The sequence below is a fragment of the Erigeron canadensis genome, chromosome 3, assembly GCF_010389155.1.
Source record: "Erigeron canadensis isolate Cc75 chromosome 3, C_canadensis_v1, whole genome shotgun sequence".
Taxonomy (NCBI): domain Eukaryota; kingdom Viridiplantae; phylum Streptophyta; class Magnoliopsida; order Asterales; family Asteraceae; genus Erigeron; species Erigeron canadensis.
Window position 1 is genome coordinate 42,227,781 of NC_057763.1, and position 24,577 is coordinate 42,252,357.

Sequence of the window (24,577 nt, forward strand, 5' to 3'; positions counted from 1 at the left end):
AGACTACAGAAGGTCATGATATCACAATTATCAACGGAACGGATTAATCAACATTACAAAATCAACTTAATATATAACTTTTTATGCATTAAACCAAAGAAATAGAACCAAACATACAAATCATCAGTTGATACATAAATTGTTTACAATATGTAACAGCACAAGTTGATAAAAAGATATAAACGAAAGGTTGCAAACAAGTCGACTAGTCGAGCCGACATGATCAAGGCAAGCATTTCCCATAATTTCATATATGATACAGGTGCATCAGAAAACCTGAAATTCTGATGTGAACCTTTAAGTGCTTAAAAGTAAAACTACAAGTATCAAAAGAAGAAGAAAAAAACTACAAAAGAAAAGGCAAACCTCCAGAATTAGACCACTGAATAAGAGCACTTCTTAAGCTCAACATTGTCAATGTCTAATTTCTCTTGAGGAAAAGTACACATTCCAATCTTGTCTTCCCCTTGGTCAGGCAACAAGTCACAAGGCTTAGGAACCACACCACTAGTCATCCCTTCAACATCACTACATGTCCACGGGACCTTTTTAGCTTTGACCCGCATCCCAATGGTCGCGTTTGATATACATATCCCAGTAAAAGTATCACCCGATATCCCCTCTAGTCGAGCAGCCATTGTCACGTTTTCTGCCACCACATCCCTATAGTTAATGTTTTGGATAACGGGAATGGCTTTTGGGTCCCAATGAGTGTCAGCATGGGACCCATAGTTTCCCGTTATCCAGAACACCCATTTCATGGTATGTAATGTCATGCCTTTTACATAGATGTCTTTTACGAACCCACCACGCCCTACTCCTGTCTTGATCCTGACCGCCGATTCAGTGTTGATGGCAGTGATATCCTCGGCTCTCACGTCTTGAATTCCACCTGACATTTCACTTCCTAGTGCAATGGCTGCACTGTAAGGAGAGATACACGTGAGTCGTCTAATGATCAAGTGTTGCGTTGGCATGGCGTATGATATCCCATACTCATCCCAACCACTCTTAACCGCGACACAATCATCTCCAGAGACGATATAAGTGTCTTCTATTCTTGTGTTTGAGCAAGAATCTGTTACACCAATTAAGTTTATCGAGATATTAATAAGCCAAGTAAATTTATGATGAAACTGAGACAAAAACAACTAACTAGATACCTGGGTTAATTCCGTCAGTGTTTGGAGACTGGATTGGAGCCAAGATTGTAATCCCTTGTAAAAGAATGTTACTGTAATACAATTAAATGTTTCAATAGCTATACTTCTAAAAGTACAAGGGGCTAAAATGAAAATCAATCCCAAGTTAAAGTGCTTAAAACTAAACATTTAACCCGTTACAAGGGCATATGTTTTTGTAAGTGAAAGAACATATGTATATATGGCGAGTTCCACTATCGCAATGGACGACATTCGTCCATATATATAAAAATGAAAGATGATTAAACATACCTACTATAAACGGGGTGGACATTCCATGATGGTGAATTGAGGAATGTAACATTGGAGACCTGAATGGTATCTGAATACATGATCTCGAAAAGGTAGGGTCGCGTATATTTCAACTTTTTCCCATGGAACTTTTGCCACCAAAGCAAACCTTGTCCATCGATCGTCCCATTGTCACCTATATATTGTTTATGATCCAATGGTCACGGATTAAGTTTTTAATTCACTACATCTTGAAATAATACTTCTTGTGTATAGTTGGGTGAATTTTTATTTACCTGTAATTACGACATCAGTGAGATTTGTTCCGAAAATGAGACTGATGTATCTTCCTCCAGCTGCATCTCTTCCGTGACCGTATGATGGCAGGGGATCAATTACTGGCCATTGATTTATATCCTATCACATCCATCCATCACTTTAAACTTAAGGAACAATATATATTAAGAAAATCTATCACTACTCGATTCTATTAATTAGTATTACTCGTATTTATTAAGGGAATAACTAAGGGAATAACTAATATGCTTCTAGAAGCATGTACTCCTCTCACAAATTATTTAAAAAATATTTTAAATTTAAACATTGATTTCAATCACATGGCTCAATGTTTAATATTTTTTAATTGATTTGTGAGAGGATAAACATATATGATATATGTTTCTAGAAGCATATTAGTTATTCCTATTTATTAATTGCATATAAGTTTCAACATACGTTAAAGTAGAGGGTAATATGTATAATCTCACATGATAATTACTTTTTTCCAAGCAATATATCTCTATATATTTATGAATGAATGAATGGATAGTAACATGTTGCTAAGTTAAATTTATAACCACGATAGTGAGCTTTGTATTATTCATCAAATGATGCCAAATCAATATCACATGCTCAGAACAAGCCAATTAAGCCAAGGCACCATAATCCGACCTTTTTGGGTGTGCGTACTTTTGTCTACTTTCTGACTTATATATTATTCAAACTAGCACAGTACTAATATAACAATGGCAGGTAATAATGACGACTGTTGGTGGCCCGCATTCAAACATTCGATACTTTGATAATTAACAAAAAAGCAAAACAATATGTTTAAATAGACTAGTATATATGTCATGGATAGAGTCATGGGCGGTACTAAGGGGGCAAGTGGGTCCAATGCCCCCTTCCAAATTTAAATTTTGTCATGTATTTTTAAATTTTTCATAAAATTTAAAAAAATTTCTATAGGTTTTTAACATTTTGCCCCCTTTTAGATTTATTTTTCATAAGTATTCTAAGTTTGCCCCTTTTGGATTTTTTTTCTGGTACCGCCTCTGGATAGAGTGGATTAAAAATCCACTTCTTTCGATATAACGATTTTACTATGTTGGTTAAATTCTTTCGGTCACAGCACATGACTAAAGCATCCATTCAAAATAAATAAATAAATGAAAATATAATGCATAACGATATGTTTGAAAAGATATATGACTAATGAACGGTGATCCCGTGACATATGTTTTTGTGTTGTACATGTTGTAAGCATGATACTCACGCAATGTGACGGTGATGGTGGAGAAGACAGTTTAGTGGTGTCAGTGATGGTACTATTGGTGGTGTTGACGGTGTTAAGTGGTGTAGGTTGATTTAATTGTAATAATGGAAATTTTTAGAAGATAATGGCTTAAAGTGTTAATTATTAAAATAAAGGTTTAGAGTGTAAATTAATTCACAAGTGCAAATTTTGGTATTTTATAAAAACTAATTCCATAGTGGTAGTTTATTAAGGGTAATTTAGTAATTCCGTATGTAATTATTTCTAACAATGAAGAGTGTGATCATTTTTATATAGGAGTATAGATAAAGTTTGAAAAATAAATACGTACGTACATTTGTGGGGTGGATTAATATAGGTTTTTCGAGAGTCCTAGTTTTCAGACGTACATATAATTTAGGAGTAGGACTAGAATATATATTCGTTCAAAAAAAACCATACGTACATGATATGCTTTAAAAGAAACAAAGAATGAAAAAGGAATAATGGAAGGTGAAAAACCAACCTGTGAAGCAAGGAGGGTGGCATCCTTGTGAAGAAAGAGAGTAAAATGGCTAGTGAGATTGAAGCTGCCGGTCAGCCATTGACCAGCCGGAACATACAGCTGAGCCCCGCCGTCCGACCCATATTGGCTCAATTTATTTATTGCTTCCTGAAAAGCCCTTGTATTTAGTGTTTTGCCATCTCCAACCCCTCCAAAATCAGTTATTGATGCACTATGGCTCCTGCAGTTTATTGCATTGTACTCTAATGACCCCTCTAAATCTTTTACTTTTCTACCTTCAACTGCAACCATACTTGTCGCCACCATTATCGCCACGAACAACCATGTCATCTTTCTCATCTGCATAAATTAATTATAGAAAATGTGAGTAAATGATGGTGCAGTGGTTCTAGGAAATGTTAAATAGGTTCAATGTTGGTATTTTAGATTGGAATAGAAGTATGATTTTGGGCATACTACTTATACTTTGTGTTATGTGAAGTGATATTAGTACCACAAAAATTAATATTTTTTATAACAACAAGTATGTAAAACATATATGTAGTAAAGAAATCAACTATTGTGGTACTAATATCACTTTGTGTTATTGGAGCAACATATAATTTTAATTTTTATTATGACGCATATGCACGTCAAAGGATAAATATATTTAATTCTCCTTGACGTGTATTTCTAAGACACCAATTGGACACAAAAACTACCTAGACAAAAAAATAGAACTCATGTAATGAAGATGTGCTATAATAAATAACTTATTTTTGGGGGGTTTTATTGTATATTTGTATATATGCCCTTGCTTACTAGAGAATTAATTTTAAAAATTGGCAAACTATTTGAGATTTTAAGGTACGAGGGAATTGAACTTACTTGAAGATATTGATGGTTTTTTAAGCCTTTTGAGTTGTAGCGACACTTCATTGTTATGTTTGAGGAATGTGATATGGAATGTGTTGGTAGGGCGTTTGGAAAACATGAACTCTTTTGTGGGTATATATAGGTAATAAAAAACAAGCAATATTGTTAGCAAGGGCATACTTGCACAACATTACAATAATCATTATATGTTGTGTACAAACCAACGGCCAAGGTATCAAAATATGAACGAAGGTGGTCCAAAAAATAACCAACTTAAATCAAACAGGAAATTAAACAGGGTGAGGATTGGGTGAAACAAGAACATAACCGGAAAGGAGAGAATAATGCACATTGCAAACTAAAAAATAAAAAGATTGAACTTAATATAAACTTATAATTGTTCTACACTCGTGTTTATGTTGGTTACAGACAAGACTGACAAATGGGTACCTGTTAAGACCTGTTAAAGTACATGTTAAACAAAAAATGTACTATGCAACTTTTTCTATTTATAAAAATAATTGTTTTTAATATTTTAAAGTTCAACATTTAACTTTTTTGATACATAAAATGAATAATTGTCAAACTCAAATCATCAAAGACAAGTGTTAAATGAGTCATTTTCATGTATTAAACCTGAAAATTTTGTGCGCACCGAACCTGTTAAGACACGATTTGCCAGTCTTACTAGTTACAGATAATCAAAACGTGTCAGCTACCGATTGTCAGGGATGCAACTATTAGATGTTAAACGTATATTTTGAGGTTAACTAGACTAAAATTAGGTTTAGCTTCGGTTTATCCACAAAATCATTTTTGATGTTCGAGATTTCTCACCATTTTAAGGTTAAAAACAAATTTCCTTTGCCTTTACAAAAGAAAATCTTTTCTGATATTTTTATCTTTCTGATCATTTGGTATCTCTTTAGCAACTTATAATTTATTTGTATTTGTATGCAATTTTAATTAAAACTTACGAATCCACCACTTAATGTTAGGTAGCCGATTTAGTGTTCAATTTCATGGTTTAAAATATATTTTATCTAGATTAGATTCTGTTTTTCACTTGTGACTCTCTAGTAATGCGATCCATGATTGTGCTTTGGAATTTTGTGGCACAAGAAAATTTAGGTAGTTGTTTCTTATAAGATATAATAATCCTACTGTATATGATTTCACATTGATTTAAGTTTTATGTAAGACGATATATATTAGAACATTTTTATTTATTTTTTCGTCTTCTTGGAATAGTAGCTCAGGTACAAGTTCAAAACTTATTAGAGAGGATAAGCAATTTTTCTGGCGACAAGAGCTTTGTCTTGTATCATGTTCAAGACAACATTTATTTATATATAAATATTTATATATATTTGCTTCATGAGATTTTGCATAATAATTTCTAGATAACATGATTTGGGAATTGGGATGAACTTTTAGAGTTTTTAGCTTTGGAGTAACATAAGCAGGGAAGGAGAGGTTGGGCCATATGAAATAAATGGTTATTTGGAAATTTTGATGAATTATTTCAAGACCATAAGTCGTTGAAGACAATATTGAATCTCATAACTCGTCTTCAAACATTCGAATAGAGAGATACTTCCTCAAACGTATATACATGTATGTTGCGTGCTATTGAAATCATGAAACATCTTCTCTAATTTTCCCAAGATCAATGTTTTTTAGAGCTTTAACGACTAGTATGGTAAAATGTTTATATAAATTCCACATTTTATTAGGAGTACTTCTTTTTAGCGTTAAATATATTATATTATATACTAAATTACATCAAATAGTCTATTGTTAATAAAAAAAATAATAATAAAAAAAAACCCCTCCAAATAGGTAAATAGTTTATCAAATAGACTAACCATAACAAAATATTTTTTAATAACAATGCTAAAAAAACAATACTTATTGGGATCCATTTGAGTGGTGTGATTCTTTGTGGCCTCTATTATTAAATTCTACCCGTGAAGTGCCTTTTTGAAACACCATTACCGACCCACTCAACTTCACGGGTCATCCATTCAATATGGTCCCATCAACAATGATATACGAGCATGTATCGCACTTCCTCCCAAAATTATATAGTTTTCAGATATAAATCACACCGATGAAAAGAAGAAAGAAAAAACACTACGATTATCATGACTTCAGTCTTCAACAATATTTAGTGCTCGTATTTATCTATCTTTTATATACACTATCAACGTATTTGGTTTACCAAAATATCATTAATTAATGATATAATTTGTAACATCTATCGTTCAACTTTTATAATAGCTAAACCACAATTTTTAAATAAATTACCTTTGTATTAATAATCTACTAGCATAATACCCGCGCGTTGCAGCAGAATATTGTTTTAGAAGTGACAATTTGTTATAAGGGTAGATGTGTTAATTTAGTGTTGTAATGTGTGGAGGGACATTTTGTAAACCATAAATATGCTAAAAGGGGCTTTTTGAGGAAAAAAATACGCTTAATTTTTAAGACATACCATAAATAAAAAACTCAAAATGCTTTATAAAGGAGTAAAGAAGTAAAGATAATACTCGTCACCGCCGAGTCTAGTTATTTAAAATGTTTTGAACTTCTGAGATAGGATTTGTAAATGTATAAATACATTGAAACATACTAATATAAAGAGGTGGACGATAAATTTGAGACTAGATAACCTCATATACATTAGATAACCTCGTATAAATATAAACACATATAGCTCAAGTGGAAATTGGACGAGCAAAACACATGAGCCTTGTATGAACTTTTGAAATTGGGATAGGAGGTTTTGGATTCAAACTCTGCTTTTAGCTGGTCTTACTATGTTAGAAAAGTTACCTATAGTTAATTCTTGTGGAGTAAACAATAATTGCTGTTAAAAATAACTGATGTTAAAGTATTCCTGACAATCTACACTTCTTTGGGAATATATGTTTTCGATTAGTCTTGTCGGAATTTTCTTTAGAATTTAGTATCCTCTCCCATGATAAGATTAAGAGTGTTTATCTTTAACATTTTCTATTATCTGCTCATGATGAAATTAGATATCATTAACATTAATTTATACGAACATTGACATTCAACAAAGTTATCTTGTTTAAACAATTTTTCTCAAAACAATACGAAAAAGATAATGCTTACATGAGTTTGTAAAACTGTACACAATCGACAAACTTATCTCCTTAGACAAACAAAACTAGAATGGTACAAGAGTTTGCATCGTAGAAATGTAATGTGATTGTGCCATGATATGTTGGTGATTATGGTTTTTTTTTTTCCCCTCTTTCTACCGGACATGTGGTAATAGAAAATTCTATATGGAAATTGTAACACTCAGTTGCCCACGACACTATCGTGGTGCATCATTCATTTTTAATGATGTAATTACGTGTTTATTCAGTTTAATCCATACGTGTTTCTTTTCTTTCTACCTCATATATGCTTTAGTGCATCAATGATTGATAGCTTAAAACTTTTCAACCATTAGATGGACAGCAAACAAACTAGTATTTCCCCTTACGCAAAAAAGTAACTGGACTGTAGCTAAAGCCTAAGACCATTTCTATTCACAACTCAACTCAACAATACTATTTATTGTAAAACTAATTTCTCTCTTATGTCCACCCAACCCAACTAAACCCAATTTTTACACTCTTATTCACAACCAAACTAAACTATATTTTAAACAAATAATAATGTTTAAAAATTAATTTTTCTTACATTTAAAATTACTTAAAAGAATTAGGAATACTTTTTTCTTTAAAAAAAATTGTTATTTTACACCATAAATAAAAAATTCTAATATTAGATTAAAACTTATTTCCCGTTCATAAAACATATTTAAATTATAAATTCTTCGTATGTAGAGACTACATTCCTTAAAGTAAATTATAATTATTTATTAATTAATTAAAAAGTGTAGAAAAGCAAATAATTTGAATAAAGTCCATAATCCATTATTCCAAACAACAAGAATAAAGTCCTGCGTATATGAAGGTCTTGTATGGTATCTACATGCTAGTATGCTACCAAGTTAATATTTTTTAATCAGCAACTAATGTTTGGTGCAACCAACGAGTCGGTGACATCAAATTATTTTAATAGTTTCATTTTGCTTTTTGAGCCAACCGACTGAAGTTTTTTCCCCCGATGGGATAGTCTAAGGATATGGGGAATGATCGTCATTTTCTGTATATAGAACACCACCCCACCCCGCTCTCACAGGCTCACAGCACAACATTTCTTCTTTTTTTTCTTTTAATTGTTTTCTCATATTCATGTACGGAGTATAATTTAATGGCATTTACTCGGTTGGTATTGAGGATGTTGTGAGGAAAAAAAAACAACATGAGGTACAACTGTACAAGAAAGAGAGGGGGCCTCTGATATCATCTCAATAAGACGTTATTCACTAGATACTTTATAAAATAGAAAATTTTGAGATATCTAAATAAGTTCTAATCATTTTAAAAATCAACTCGCAAGTTCTTCATCTGAATACATCCTAAATCTAGATGTCACTAACCTACTAATCTTGTAATAGTATACCTATTAGGATGCCAGAGAATGGAGAAATTTAGGACGCGTTTGGTTCACAGAATGTTTTTGGAAGGAATGGAATCTTTAGAAGGAATTAGAATCTGAAGGAATGGAATTGGAATCTGAAGGAATGGAATTTGACGGAATGTTTTTGATTTTTTGAGAATTCAAGTAACGGAAGGAATGAAATTTCTTCCTCCATCCCCATGGAATGGAGATTCCATCATATGATGGAATGTTTACATTCCTACGGAATGAGATTCCTCATTCTTTGAACAACCAAACACACTAAGGAATGAAATTCAATTCCAATTCCATCAGATTCCATCAAATTCTATGAAACAAACGCGACCTTAGAGTTGACATCAAAATTAGTGGAGGAATTGAAAACTCGAATAGTGATATGAAGTACCTAATAACGAGTTTACAAGTCTACAAGTTCTAAACGACTGGAGTATATTATAACCACACTAGCCCATTATAAACAAGTAAACAGATGAGGTTTTCCTTATTTAGGTTATTCCGGAAAGACGGGTGTTTTTTACTCGGAGGTATGTGGCCTAACAGAGGTATCGCATGACCATTTTCGAGCCTTTCCATTATCACATCTAGGATTGTACGAAGCAAGACTCCGAAGAAAGACCTCTACTAAAGAGTTATAGGACTACAGGCCACATTAAAGAGGGTTCACACTAGCCCATTATCTAGTGGTATAATATATGCCTTTAATTAAAGCATGCGTATCATCCCACTGCAAAGACTTGGTGTATAGCTAGCTACTCCATCCACTAAGGCAAACCCATTATCCTAGTGGCGTTGGAACAAGCTAGTAACCTAGCAAGTTAGTTTAATAAATATAAGTTAACATTTGGTAACGATTTCATTTCATGTACAATCTTAACTTAAATACAGAGTTATTGAATATCCATGTTAAAGTTTTGATTTTATAAGTGATTGACTCTATAGACATGATAAATACCAGCATCACTGTGCCATCTAACACTGCTATGAACGAAAGAATTATTATCAATCATCGCCATAAGAGTGGTTTTGGCTTTTTGCAAACCAAACCATTATATGTGTTATTAGAAACTGCTTAAATTTACTAATATAGCATGCTCCTGTATTATTTTGTATATATTTTTTTATTCTAAATAAGGTTTACTGATAGAACTGTTCATTAATAAAAACAGAGCATTACCACTAAATGATAGAAGGTATTCTATCATTGCCTAGGCTAAAGTAAACAGTGTCGAATAGATCATTTCATTTTTTGAATTCTAACATTTTGGTCATTCAGCTTGCATTACTAATAAACAGGGAAGATGCATGTTCATATCATCATGGTACAGCTACACACAACTTTAACTACGACCCCCCCGGTGAAAATTAATCAAAAAAGAAGTATGGGATAGCAATGCATGAAAATCACAACAAAAGCAAATTATACAGCCAGTAAAGGTAGTTACCACATCAGACAATCATCTTCGTGATTTTGCCTTGGTCTTGGTGTTGAAATGATGAGATTTCAACTTCTTCTTCTTGACTACTTGTGTAGGCCCAGAACCCTCACGGAATGGCATTCCCATTAATGCTAGAAGTTTATACGCTTCTTTGTCTGTTTGAGCTGTTGTTGATATACAAACATCCATTCCCCTGGGTTTCCCGAGGGCATCATAACTAAGCTCAGGAAACACACTTTGTTCTTTTAGTCCAACACTGTAGTTACCGTGTCCGTCAAAGCTGTTAGGGCTTACACCTTGAAAATCACGAGTTCTAGGAAGACCCAAGTTAATAAACCGGTCAAGAAATGCATACATCACCTGTCAGAACGGCCCAAAAACATCAAGAGGTGCTTCGACTTAAATTGAACAACTTGATATCGTTTCTTGAGGGAAGGTTGATAATTTTTGTGACATTTCGAAGAAATTTTTGTATGCCTACTCTTATGATCATATCATATGTTTTTTCTGATTTGAAAGTTGAAACCACTAACTTCACCAATCATAAACTTTGCAGCAGAAAATGGTTACAAAACTTGTGCAGTCAGACTGGTAGTTTTGGCAACAAAATGGTATTATATCCAATAGTTTGCAAAAATGAAATGTTAGTTTTTCTTAAGACATCCAAAGAAGAAAACTTCTTGATTTATGCAATTTCTACCACAGCTTCTGTAAATACGAATCTTTAACAAACAGTGATGGTCGACTAAGTAGCAATGTTTTAGTTTAGAACTAAGACCTCAGCAGGACAAGCAACAAAAGTATTAACACCTAAAAAAAATCCTAGAGTTGGAAAATGAAAAAACAAGAAAACTTAAGCTAACCAGGGTATTTCACTTTTACCTAAAAAAAAGGAGAAAACTTACATTGCCCCTTAGGGTGACAGCAATTCCAAGTGTTTGATTTTCTCTGATCTTAAAAGTTGCAATGGGATTCTTTGCTTTCGTTTTTACAGGCCTTTGTCCTGTGATGAGTGCCATGTCATTTATTGCTGCTTCAAGACCTTTATTATTCTGGGCAGCGTCTCCAATACCACAATTCACGACAATTTTGTCAACCTTTGGCACCTACCATATTCATAGAAACAAATTCTGTTAAAAAATCATATGCGTTAGTTGACATATTCAGCTTTGATTCACAACAAATCCATATAGGCGTTTAGCATCACTCGTACAAAAGCAATAAAAAGCTAGATTCAGGGAGATGGATCAGTTAAATGATTAACAAATAGGCACAAAAAGGCTACAAACAATAGTCCACTTCTTCATCCATGAGTTGAAAAAAAAAAAGACTGATCTGAGGCCAATAAATCAATTAATGGACCTCACATGGATGTAAGTGCATTAAAAACATGCATAATTCTAAAGAAAAGACACAAATCATATGATGAACTACAAGTAAAAACAGGGATTCACACGAGTGTTCTTTCTTGCATTTGCACAAGTATACTGGGTGTCTACAAACCTCAGGTAATGTACCAAGTATAATAATTCAAGGCATCACTCGCAGATAACATATGCATAACTTGGGTAAGATAGAATAATAGACCAATAGTTAAATTTGAAGCAGAAGATTATGGATGGTATGGAGTGTGACATCCAGCAGATGCTAGATTATTTTTTTACAAACAGACCTATCCATTGACTTACTACAAAAACTATCCCATATGTGTGAACATTACAAAAACTACATTTTTCACAATAATCGAGCTACATGCTTTGTACAAGTAAAAATGATGTACTCTGTGGAACTTGAGATGAGGTAGATTAGGTCATTATTCAAAATCCATATGAATTATCCACCCTACTGTATACAGTATACTGTTATCACAAGTTAGTCCTCAAAAACTTCCAAAAAGAAAGTACTGTTAATTTGAAGAATCGTTAACTTGATCGTAAAAGCCGGAATGTACTAATTCACCATCACAACGCTAATAAAGTAGCAAATTCAACCAAACACCATGAGTAAACAGAATAGATTTATTTTTAACAATAAACAATATGAAAATTTCTACTAAGTTATTACGACAATGATTCATCATAAGCACATTTGTTCAGTAGAGTAAATCCATTACTAATCTTCATCAATAGAACAATTTTTAGGCAAAATTACAAAGTAACACCTTACACGTCATTCTAATTAGCAATCTACCTAATTTATCAGTAGAAAATCTCATACGTATGAACGGAATATATTAAGCATTATATCTAAAAAACATAAACATAACAAAATAAATTAGTAATAAGCTAATTAACTACACTTAAATCAATAACTAACACCTTACACAATGTTTATATACAAAAAGCGTATCATACAGTATGTACAGCAAAAACATAATCACATAAACTGCAAACTTGAACCTATAATTACTTACAACTGCTCACTTTAACAAACTCAATAACTAAAATCCTAAATCCTTTAAACATCACTCTACCTAACATTCTCCCTAATTTCTACAAACATTTCGTATCGATAAACGCGGAACCTAATGCATCGCTCTAAGGTACTGGAATTCTCTCTAATTTCTACAAATAATTTCATCAATAAACTCAATAATAGATTTATTCTAATATACTAACATATAATACATATATATATATACCTGATGGACATTGGTGTAATTAAATTCCTCTTTAAGCAGCGGAACAATTTTTTCCTGGTAAGATGTTTTGAGACGGTTAACCTTATCCGCCTCCGATTTATCAACCAATACTATACCTGCCGCAGCTTCCGCTTTCACCGATAAACCGACGTATCGGTTTCCGCACGGCGGAGATAACCGTACGGAGTTAACCGCCGGAAAATGAGAGAGAAATGAAGAAGCTGAGGATTGCAGAAGCGCCATGGCAAGTGTCAAGTGTGTGTGTGTGTGTGTGGATAAAGAGATTTTGTTGAAATAAAAATGTGATAATAAGATACACATTCGGTCCTCAAACTATTTTAAGTTGACTTGTTTGTGCATTATTTTATTCTTTTTCATCTTTAGTCCCTGAACTTGTAAAAAACATATACATTAATGCTTTCAAAAAAATTGAAACATACCACAATTTTTAGGCTTTGGCTTTGAAAGTAAACCGTAGCCATCGAACCCTTTGAAGTTTTGAATGTTAATGGATATTGTTGTAAAATGATTTTCTTTTTTATGTTTGCTCTATAATTTGAAAATTTTGAATGAGAAATGCTATGTATACCATAAGTATATATAAAGCGAAAAATAAGGACAAGATTCTTTTTTGTATCTAGACACTTTCATTATGAAAATTAATGGTTCGCGTTCTCAGGAGCGGGTAATTACTGATATCCTTATTCATATTTTTTATAAATATATATGTATATTGTTTATTCAATTGATTTAAGAATATATTTTCCCTTGTTATTGAAAGTATCAATGATATCACAATATAGAAAAACTACAAGCAAGTGATAATAATTGAAAGGGATATTTCTTTTTATTTCTCATGTCAAAATACAGTAATGGGGGGCCTTTAAATAATGGAAAGAGACTAACTAAAAATGCAGAAATAAAAGGAACCAACTAACGTCTATCATGACTTATTCTTTAACTAAAAATAAGGAAAACATGAACTCCACTTGCATGAGAAACGGCCCCACAACTCCACTACTTGACTTCTTCAACTCTTGACTCTTTAGCCACGTTGCTTAGGAAGTTTTGAAGCACTTCCATCATCCCCCCTTGCTTCGAACTTCTCAACTCCCAAAAGTCTCCTAAAGTGAACAAACTTTTCTCTAGCCAAAGCCTTTGTTAAAACATCTGCAAGCTGAATGTTAGTACCACAATACTCCAGTGATATTTGTTGTTGAGACACCATATCACGAACATAATGATGCTTTATCTCGATATGTTTTGAACGACCATGCATGACTGGATTTCGTGACAAATTTATAGCAGAATGATTGTCACAGAAGATGATTGTAGGATTTTCTTGACTTATTCCCAAGTCACTGAGAACCCTCCTTAACCATATTGCTTGACTTGTGGCTGCAGAGGCGGCTACATACTCGGCTTCGGTGCTTGAAAGAGCCACAGTACTTTGTTTCTTACAACTCCAAGTTACTACACCACTGCCGAGAGAGAATGCATTTGCAGAAACACTTTTTCTGTCATCTATTGAGCTTGCCCAGTCACTATCGGTGTAACCCACCAATTGAATAGGAGTCCCTTGAGCATACCAAATCCCAAAATCAGATGTACTAGCAACATATCTAACAATTCTTTTAGCAGCTCCAAAATGAAGTTTAGATGGACTTTGCATGAACCGAGATATAAGACTGACTGAGAAAGCCAAATCAGGCCTTGTATGTGTTAAATAAATCAGACCGCCTACAAGACTTCGAAACATTACCTCGTCAACTTTTTCAGCTTGATCATCACGACATAATTTTTCATTTACATTCATTGGAGTCTCTTCACCTTTGCACCCATCCATACCAAACTTATTCACAAGAGCTTTAGCATATTTTTCTTGAGAAATAAATACACCTTCTGTTGTTTGTTTTACCTCCAAACCCAAGAACAGTTTCAGCAGCCCCATATCAGTCATTTCAAACTCCTTTTCCATTCCTTCCCTAAATTCTTTCACCAACTTCGGAGATGAACTAGTATAAATGATGTCATTGACATATAGACAAACATAAATAATCTCGCCTCCTTCCTTTTTAATGTATAAGGTTGGTTCATTCTCACTTCTGGCATATTCATGTTGAGTAAAATAGCCATCGATTCTAGAATACCAAGCACGAGGGGCTTGTTTAAGCCCATACAGAGCTTTCTTCAAGCGATACACCTTATCTTCATTACCAACCTTTTCAAATCCTTCTGGTTGGCTGACATAGATTTCTTCGCTCAAGTCACCATTTAAGAATGCCGTTTTTACATCGAGTTGGTGAAGCTTCCAACCTCGTTGTGCAGCAACTGAGATAACAACTCGAATAGTTTCAAATCGGGCAACAGGAGCGAAAGTCTCCTGGTAGTCAATCCCCGGTTGTTGGGAGTACTCTTTTGCCACCAATCTCGCTTTATGCTTCAAAATTTTTCCATCAGCTCCAATTTTGGTCTTAAAAAGCCACTTTAGACCAACCACATTCTTATCGCCTGATGGCAAGTTGACCAGCTCCCATGTTTTGTGTTTTTCGATGGCTTCAAGTTCTTTTAACATGGCATTTTGCCATTCAATCTTAGTGGAAGCCTCCTGAAAGGTTGCAGGTTCCGAGATTGAAAGAGCAAGATATTGATGCTCATCATCTGAAAGTCCCTGGCCACTTTCATAGTCTTGCATCCATGTAGGGGGCTTAGTTTGTCGTCGAGGTGGTTCGCTAAGAGTTTGAACAGATGACAAAGTTGTGTTGGTGGGTAAGGTCATGTGAGGAATTAAAGATGAAACATTATTTGTGGAGTCTTGTGAATGTGAATTTATTGGAGAAGTAAGAATTGGTTGTGTGGTGGATGATAAAGACTGATGGGTATTAGGTGATTGGATATTAGAGGAGCTTTGACTTGTGGGGTTGTAAGAGTTTTGAGACATGTGATCAGTGGGTACAGTCTGCATGGGAGTTTGTATGTTATCTCCATTTTGTGAAGCATCAATATTCTCCATGTGGGTGTCATCATTAAAGTAGATAGGAAATGAATTTCCTTCAATTACGTTGCTTTCTTCCCACTTCCACCTATCATTTTCAAAAAACACAACATTTCTTTTAACACAGAGCCTTTTTGTGATGGGGTTATAAAGCCTGTACCCTTTACTTTCTTGTGCATACCTTATAAAAATACATTTTTCTGCTCTATCATCTAATTTTTTTCTTTGATGAGCAGGGACATGTCCATAGGATATACACCCAAAAACTCTAAGATGATATACAGATGGTTTGCGACCACACCAAACTTCATGCGGAGTTTGGTTTTTAAGGGCTTTGGTTGTTGCTCGATTGAGCAAATATACGGCTGTAGCAACCCCTTCTGCCCAATAACATTTTGGCAAGCCTTTTTCCTTTAACATGCTCCTTGTCATCCCCATAATAGTGCGGTTTCGTCGTTCCACTACTCCATTGTGTTGGGGAGTGTACGAGACCGTGAGTTCCCTTTTAATTCCATTATTTTCACAAAATTGGTTGAAGGCATTTGAACAAATTCACCCCCACGGTCAGTTCTTAAAACTTTAATTTGATGCTCACATTCCTTTTCTATGAGTATTTTAAACTTCTTAAACTTTTCAAAAGCTTGTGATTTGTTTTTTAGAAAATACACCCAACTCATCCGTGAAAAATCATCAATCAATAAAAAATAGTAAAGACTACCACCCAAACTCTCTACTTGCATTTCTCCACACAGGTCGGCGTGGATTAATTCAAGAGGCTTACTAGCTTTCCAAGAATGAGAAGAGAATGGCAATTGGTTTAGTTTTCCAAGTACACATCCCTCACAAGTGTTGGAAAGATTTATACTTGGTAAACCATGTACCATGCTTTTCTCAGAGAGTGTTTTTAGGCCTTGAAAATGGAGATGTCCATACCTTAAATGCCATAAATGGGCATCTGCATCATGATGAGTATAAAGTGCATGCTGTTGATAGACAACCTTTGAAGCATCGACCACGAACATATTATTCTTTCCGACATTAATGGTCATAAGCTCTGCTCCGGTGTTCTTCTTGGTGATCACACACTGCCCTTCTTTAAACAGAAGAGCATAGCCTCGTTTCATGAGTTGGCCAACGCTTAAAAGATAGTACTTCAACCTTGGAATATAGTAAACATCCTCAAGCAATTTGAAGCCGCCATCCATCAGATTGATACGCACTGTTCCTCTTCCTTCTACCAGCAATTTCTTCTTATCTCCTAAATTTACTTGGACCTTAAAGTCTTCATCAAGGTAAGAAAAACTTTCTTTAACCCCGGTCATGTGATTCGAACACCCAGAGTCCAAAAACCAAAGTTGATTTGAGTATTCTTCTTGATTGTCAGTGAACATCATGAAGAGGTGGTGTTGTTCTTCTTCGGTTTCTGGCTTCGGTTCAACAAGGGGTGCTTCCTCCGCGACAACTTGAGCTTGATTCTCCTAATTATACCAACAGTCCTTTTGTACATGCCCATATTTGCTGCATACGTGACACTGAGGAGCCTTGCTTCGGTCAAAGGTTCGACCTCGACCCCTTCCTCTTGCAGCACCGCGGCCTCTGCCTCTGCCTCGTGAGGTCTGAAAGCCACGGTTAAAAGCTTGTGGTATATGCATTACTTGTAAAGCTTGTTCGTCTACCTTTTCTCCCTTTCCTTTGGATCGATTCAAAAGCCTTGCCTCCTGTGATTGGAGAGACCCCATTAGTTTCATCGGTTTGAGGGTAGCTAGATCAGTAGTTGAGATTTCGATACCCGAAACTATGAAATCAAACTGGGGTGTAAGGCTTCTGAGTACTTTTTCAACAATGGATTGATCAGTGATCTCTTCACCGTATGATCGTTGTTGGCTAACAATGGCCATAACACGAGAAAAGTAATCACCAACCAATTCTCCCTCTTGCATAAAAAGGTTTTCGAACTCTCTTCTTAGGCCCTGCAACTTGATGGCTTTGACTTTCTCATCGCCTTGAAACTCCATTTTTAGGATTTCCCACGTCTCTTTTGCTGTGCTTGCTGCTGCGATTCTCGAGAATAGTTGGTCATGGACTGCCTGCTGGATAATTGCCATCGCATGAGCATCCTTTTTTATTGCCGTTTTGAGACGGCTTTGATCGGTTTCTTTTTCGTCAATACCCGTTTCAACCAGTTCCCAGAGGTCTCGAGATCTTAGGATGGTTTTCATCCTTATACTCCAGTAGTCATATCCTTCCCCTTTGAATATGGGAATAGGAGTAGGTTGTATTTGCAATGCATTTGTGGAGTCGGTCATTTGTTTGTTTGATTATTATTTTTTTATTTTTTATTTTGGATTGTTTGTTGTTGTTTTGTTTAGTTGTGGGGCTATAGGATCAGAAGAACCTGGCTCTGATACCACTGAAAGTATCAATGATATCACAATATAGAAAAACTACAAGCAAGTGATAATAATTGAAAGGGATATTTCTTTTTATTTCTCATGTCAAAATACAGTAATGGGGGGCCTTTAAATAATGGAAAGAGACTAACTAAAAATGCAGAAATAAAAGGAACCAACTAACGTCTATCATGACTTATTCTTTAACTAAAAATAAGGAAAACATGAACTCCACTTGCATAAGAAACGGCCCCACAACTCCACTACTTGACTTCTTCAACTCTTGACTCTTTAGCCACGTTGCTTAGGAAGTTTTGAAGCACTTCCATCAGTTATTTTGTTGTTAACAGTAATAAATATGAATTTAACCCACCATGCAAACAACGCACTAAGACGAGGAAGAGTCGGAGACTTTCATCGTTGTCATCATCATCAAAGCCTCAGGTAATAACATGTACTGTAATTGTTAATGTTTATTTATATATTTTTACTTTTTTTAACCATTTACGAGTAGTATTTTTCTTTTTATTACTTATAAAGCAACCAGACAAGTAAAAATAATGGCAGAGATTATTTATATCATATCATGCATATAGCTATAAATAACTAACTAGTAGTGTGGTCACGGGGATAGCTTGGATATATATAAGTTTTGTATTAATTCAAAAGGATATAGTACAGTTTTGACTGAATAAGAAATGGATTTTAACTATGAGAGCACACATTTCCCAGCCTTTCAACTTTATATGATGGTTAATTGGTTGCTATCTTACTAACTTTATGCCCAATATTCGGGCATACTCAAATCTGAACATTTCACCATTGTTTTGATTAGATCCACATTCAACAGGAACAAATTTAACAAGTCGATCGTGTTGTTATTTCCATTATACATTGCTTAGCAGAACATATTATTACGCCCTCCTCAACTTGTATTTATAAGATTTTGCACTTTATATTTTTGTTTCATTTTAGGCTATCAGCTCATTTCCCCATGGTGCGGTCAAGATTACCAAGCCTGCCAAGAAGCCTTCTCCGCCATCCCAATCTCGGGCGAATAGCGTATCTGGAATCAAGGCTAGCGTGAAGGAACCCAGTATGCATTTCCGTTCTTCATTTGTTATCTATATTAGTTGATGTATGTTGCCCCTTCTAAAGTTAGCAAATTTATTAACCTGACTTTGTCATTGGTTTGATATTTAGGGCCTCTACCTTTTCCCGTACCAATGCTTTTATATTCGGAACATCAACTTAACCTCGATTCTGCTGTGATGGAGATCCACGATGCTGCTACCTTCTACGACTGGTGTCTGCCACCTGACTGGAAATTGTATGTTCCATGCCTGCCTCAGTGTGCATGTCTGTATTCTATATATTATTGCTTTTGTGATAATAAAGTAAAAATTGCTACGACATGTTTCATTGATAGAAATATATACATAAGTATTAAAAAAAATACTGTCCTTTTAACTTTCAGATGTTATATATAGTTATTGCTATATCCAGTGATTGACAATGAAAATGTTTTTTTTTTTTTGTGTGTGTGTGTGTGTAAATCAGCTAAGTTATCGTGTAAAAGTAATCATTTGGAGTTTTTGTTAATGTATATTAATGTGTGGTCATGCCTCACACTGATGTTGTACTTGCTCTTATCTTAATGCATGACTGTAAACTATATTTTCTGGTTAGTTGAGAAGTAAGCCAAGTAGTTTATGCATATATATAGGCGATAATTGATCTTCAACATTTTACTTTCGCAAGTAGTCATACAACATTACCATTTCCTTGCAGCGATCCGACCACTGCTAGCACAATTGAGTGGCAATTGATGGTGTCAGATGATGAGGATGATGATGATCCAATCTCTGTTGCAGAGAATCCATGTGTAGAGTTCCCTGACGTCCATAATGTTTCCTTGAATCCGGAGCAGTATGAACTATGGCTGGAGTTTTAAAAGTCTGTTGAGAACACTGTATGTAAAGGACAACAAAAATATCATTTATTCACACTTACTTTAAAGAAGTGTAAAGAAATTTCTTAATTTGTTCACACTTAAAAATGTTTAAAAAGTATTCATATTTAAAAGTGTGAAGAAATTTTTTAATTTGTTCACACTTAAAAATGTTTAAAAAGTATTCATATTTAAAAGTGTGAAGAAATTTGAAAAATCATAAATTTTTCACACTTATATATGTGAGGAAAAAAAAGTTCACACTTTCAAGTGTGTAAAACTATATCAATTGTTCACACTTAGAAGTGTAAGGAATAATTTGTAACACCAAATTTCTTCACACAAGGAAGCTGTGGAGAAATTAGGTGTTACAATTTCACTTTCACACTTTTAAAATATTTGACATTTGTTCACACTTTTATGTGTGAATTTTTTCTTTACACATACATAAGTGTGAAAAAATTATAATTTTTCAAAAATTTTCACTCTTTTATGTGTGTATACTTTTTAAACATTTTTAAGCGTGAATAAATTAAGAAATTTTTTCACACTTCTCTATAGAAAGTGAATAAATGCATTTTTTTTTAGTGCGCGCATCTACCCCATTTAAAATACACACATACATACATGGTTCCGTACACAAATATTTAAATGTTCATGGCATATACATATTTAATGACATATTTCATTCTTATGGCAGCCTACAATTTATGGATTAAGTCTTGGGAGGCTTGAAGAAACGGCAAGTTCATTCCAGGTTAATCATCCTTATGTGCAATCAATTGGTGCCTTCGCTGTCGATTCCTATAACAAAGCCTTGGAAATGGTATGGTTCCATTCCATATCCTCTTTTTATGAGACTGTTGTTAAACTGGCCATCTTTTCACTTGTAAACAAATCTGTGTTGTTAGCAGCTTGTTAAGGACAAACACAACTACCTCAAACTGGATGAGGTTATTACTTGCTACTACCATAAGATGTCCTCTGAATATTGGTTCCACATGATCATAAAGGCAACCGAAGAAGAGCATTCTGATTCCTATGCAACCAAAGTTCGAGTCTTAACTAATGACGGCAGGATAACATTGTGCAGGTTTTTTCTTCCAGATCAGGCACGAGAGGGTATGTTGTTCGTATCTATTTGTCCTGATCTGGTTTTCATTTCCTTCTATTAATAACTCATTTTTCTACTCCTATTGTGGAAAATACTAAGGACAAGAAACACTTCGTGATATGGGGCATTGCGTATCAACACAGTTATTTCTATTGTAGAATGTTGAAATAGTTCTTAGCTCTAGAGGTGGCAATCTCGAACCATTTACCTGAAAACATGATGGGTTTGTTAATGTTACATCTCTAACGGTCCAAGCATCAACCTTTATTTTCAAAAATTATTATATAATAATGATATTCTTGTTTTTGTTTAGATTTTTAATCATATTGAACTCATTTGTACAACTAAAAGTTGCACATGTTCTGATCCGATATCCGATTCACTACCACTAATAAAGTACTAGTGCTAGTCTTTACTAATAGGACTTTAATTTGTTCGTGGTTGTATTTGCTGCATAATATGCTACCTGTTTTTTTCCCCTTTCATGAAACATTATTTTTGGTATCATATGTGCTGATATCCTTGCTTACATGCATGCAGGTAAAAGACAAAAGATACCATTCTCCGCGACTTATAAATGTTAGCTATCCATCTATTGGCTCATTTTCTCCCTTTCTAATACCGATTTTATTGTGGGGCTACTTCATCTTTGGAATCAGAGATCACTATAGCTATCAAGGACTATTAAAGATCGATCTACATTCATCACGTGTTCGATTTTAAGAACCGGATTTGTTTGCACATGACTATTAGGTTCTGGTCTTTTAACTGTGTGGAGTCGTGTGCGTAACTGTAAAAAACAGATATACTCAGAATTGACAAATCTATAATAGGCTTTTTTTCTGCCCCCCTTCAATGTGATTAAGTTGTGCAATCATAACCTCCCATTTGAATTTTTTTACTTTTTAGTTATTATGGAGTATATAAAAAAGTGTCGTCAATCCAACTCCAACATAAAAGTTGCATGTTTTGTATATTTTTTTGGTAGGTCTACTATGCATAAATGGCTGGTCTAATCCCGCATTGTGCTACCGAGCTACTGGGCTGATTCGTAGGAATGCTCGTGAGGGTTATGACTTTTACAGCCCATTTGGCATTGACCGGTTAGTATAGTTAATATATATTTGAAATCCTCGTGGTTTATCATGTGGATTTTGATGTAGCTTTTTGATTTTCACTTTTCAGATTGTGGATATGATTGATGCATGTGGGCTTAGATCACAAATGCATGGTACAGTAGTAAAGATATGATCAAGTATCGTTAGCTGATTGTCGTGTTCAACGAAAGCCACAATCATCAACCGAAAATAATAAAATAATAACATATATACTAGGTTATCTTAAAGAATTAATCTAAAATAAATAGAGAAGATTTTGACCTTTATATCATTATAAAATTGATGCACGGAGATCCACGAAGCACATAATGCATGATAATTTTCTTAATACACGGCGATTTTTAATATAAAAAATATATTGTTTTATCTGTTTTACTTTAACACTTGTTTTATTTTAGAGAAATTATCACAAATCGTCCATGTGGTTTGCTCGATTCGCATTTTTGTCCCTGAACTTTTTTTTTATCACTAAGTGTCCCTGGGCTTTTCCATTTTATCGTCAGACGTCCCTTCTACAAACGGTCATCCCTTTTTAGCCGTTGGTGAAATCGTCCAACTACACTGAAACAAACCACAAGGACTATTTCTTCTAACCACAACCTACTATCCAACCCAGTTCTTGTTCTAAACATAAATTTTGATCAACTTCCCACATCAAATCCACCAATAATCCATCCATAAAAATAGTTTGATTCCCTCTAAAATTCCATTGTAATCTCTTGACCCGAATCACGGACCGTTTATCTATATACACAACTAAAACCGGATACTTCAACCCATCATCCTCTCCGGTACACCGGATCAAATTATCATGAAATTTTCTGGTATCGGAAAATTTAGCCTTGGTGGCGTAAAGGGTATTGCCGGAAAACAAACCATTACCAAAACCAACCTCAAAATCAACCATTACCAAAACATAGTACTACCCATTTGTCGGTTCAGCGCCGACGCCGTACACAGCTAAAAAAAGATCATAAAACACTTCAAATTTTGAGTCATTTATGTCAAATAATTTAGTCCCTTTTTTCTTGCGAAAAAGTCTTCAATCTGTCTTTAGCCGGAAAGCGGTGGTGGGGTCATCATCGGAGTTTTTGGTGTATAATTTGAACATGAAAATGATGAAGAGGATGTGGTTTCAGAAACTTGTAAAGAATATGGATTGTAACATGAAATTAAATCCATCATTTTTGTGTACGAGATAATTGATCACCGATTGGTGGTTTTGATGGTGAGAATCTTTTAGGGGGAAAAAGAGGCAGAGAAATGAGGATGAATTAGATCCAGAAATTTATTTGGGAGTTATAGATTTAGATCTAATATGTATAAATGTATAGTTATTGATCGAATATAGTAATGGAAATGGGAAGATAAATGTAATTTATGGGGAAGGAGAATAGTCCTGTGGTTTGTTTTTATTAAATTACCCTCACGTGCTTGGTTTAACGGCTAAAAAAGGACGGTCGTTTATAGAAGGGACGTCTGGCAATGAAATGGAAAAGTCCAGAGACACTTAGTGATAAAAAAAAATTAGGGACGAAAATGCGAATCGAGTAAAGCATAGGGACGATTTGTGATAATTTCTCTTTATTTTATCTAGAACCTATATACTAATAGTAATAAACTACTAATAAACTAATAGCCAACTGATAGTCGGTTAAACAAACTGGTGGGTGGAGACATACATGGGTCCTACCAAAAGATTCTCACTTTTTCCAACCGAACAAATCAAATAAACCACCGACCACTATATTAGCGAGGCTAAAGAATTAAAATTAAGAAACATTGTTGCAAACGCATAGAATTCTCTATGCAAGAGGTTTTTGCCAAATACCATGAACTAAGCCACTATCTTTTCCATTTTAAATTTTATAGACCCATTTCATACTTTTCGCCAACAAAAGCTGATTGATTCAACTGCAAAAATATTGAATGATCATCGATTGTAAAACTTGAGCCAAACAGTTTAAATAAACCCATCGATACAAGAACCATTATGCCCATGAACTCATAAACCC

General features: G+C 34.4%; 3 protein-coding genes across 6 annotated transcripts; 1 reads left to right on the forward strand and 2 right to left on the reverse strand.

Moving 5' to 3' along the window:
* Positions 1–66: 66 nt before the first annotated feature.
* Positions 67–4,442, reverse strand: LOC122593553 (probable polygalacturonase). 3 transcript variants are annotated; one of them, XM_043765979.1, is made up of 7 exons: positions 4,361–4,442; positions 3,494–3,832; positions 1,730–1,850; positions 1,455–1,629; positions 1,164–1,234; positions 367–1,078; positions 67–276 (listed from the first exon to the last, which is right to left on the reverse strand). In XM_043765979.1, the coding sequence occupies exons 1-6, from the start codon at positions 4,409–4,411 to the stop codon at positions 375–377; spliced, it is 1,461 nt and encodes a 486-aa protein (XP_043621914.1). In that variant the 5' UTR covers positions 4,412–4,442; the 3' UTR covers positions 67–276; positions 367–374. The 3 variants fall into 3 exon arrangements, with proteins under 3 accessions (XP_043621914.1, XP_043621913.1, XP_043621912.1); XM_043765978.1 differs by having other exon boundaries at positions 67–284; XM_043765977.1 differs by having other exon boundaries at positions 67–1,078.
* Positions 4,443–10,253: 5,811 nt separating this feature from the next.
* LOC122591358 (50S ribosomal protein L5, chloroplastic) lies at positions 10,254–13,273 on the reverse strand. The gene is made up of 3 exons (XM_043763622.1): positions 12,995–13,273; positions 11,259–11,459; positions 10,254–10,713 (listed from the first exon to the last, which is right to left on the reverse strand). Exons 1-3 carry the CDS (start codon positions 13,235–13,237, stop codon positions 10,372–10,374), a joined length of 786 nt encoding a protein of 261 aa, XP_043619557.1. The 5' UTR covers positions 13,238–13,273; the 3' UTR covers positions 10,254–10,371.
* A 6,025-nt stretch (positions 13,274–19,298) lies between these two features.
* Positions 19,299–22,681, forward strand: LOC122594607. 2 transcript variants are annotated; one of them, XM_043767042.1, is made up of 8 exons: positions 19,299–19,475; positions 19,583–19,709; positions 20,171–20,351; positions 21,031–21,156; positions 21,242–21,452; positions 21,985–22,023; positions 22,433–22,547; positions 22,630–22,681. In XM_043767042.1, exons 4-8 carry the CDS (start codon positions 21,154–21,156, stop codon positions 22,640–22,642), a joined length of 381 nt encoding a protein of 126 aa, XP_043622977.1. In that variant the 5' UTR covers positions 19,299–19,475; positions 19,583–19,709; positions 20,171–20,351; positions 21,031–21,153; the 3' UTR covers positions 22,643–22,681. The 2 variants fall into 2 exon arrangements, with proteins under 2 accessions (XP_043622977.1, XP_043622978.1); XM_043767043.1 differs by having other exon boundaries at positions 21,245–21,452.
* The last annotated feature ends 1,896 nt before the right edge of the window (positions 22,682–24,577 follow it).

Excerpts from the sequence above, each read along its gene's own strand:
- LOC122594607 (XM_043767042.1), top strand. Across the intron at positions 21,453-21,984 it reads TCCAGATCAGGCACGAGAGG|GTAAAAGACAAAAGATACCA; the intron begins GTATGTTGTTCG and ends ACATGCATGCAG. Across the intron at positions 22,024-22,432 it reads ATTCTCCGCGACTTATAAAT|GTCTACTATGCATAAATGGC; the intron begins GTTAGCTATCCA and ends TTTTTTTGGTAG.
- LOC122591358 (XM_043763622.1), bottom strand. The coding sequence starts at position 13,237 with ATGGCGCTTCTGCAATCCTCAGCTTCTTCATTTCTCTCTCATTTTCCG. Across the intron at positions 11,460-12,994 it reads ATTACACCAATGTCCATCAG|GTGCCAAAGGTTGACAAAAT; the intron begins GTATATATATAT and ends TGAATATGGTAG. Across the intron at positions 10,714-11,258 it reads CTGTCACCCTAAGGGGCAAT|GTGATGTATGCATTTCTTGA; the intron begins GTAAGTTTTCTC and ends CCGTTCTGACAG.
- LOC122593553 (XM_043765979.1), bottom strand. The coding sequence starts at position 4,411 with ATGAAGTGTCGCTACAACTCAAAAGGCTTAAAAAACCATCAATATCTT. Across the intron at positions 1,630-1,729 it reads CACTGATGTCGTAATTACAG|GTGACAATGGGACGATCGAT; the intron begins GTAAATAAAAAT and ends AACAATATATAG. Across the intron at positions 1,235-1,454 it reads GTCCACCCCGTTTATAGTAG|TAACATTCTTTTACAAGGGA; the intron begins GTATGTTTAATC and ends ATTGTATTACAG.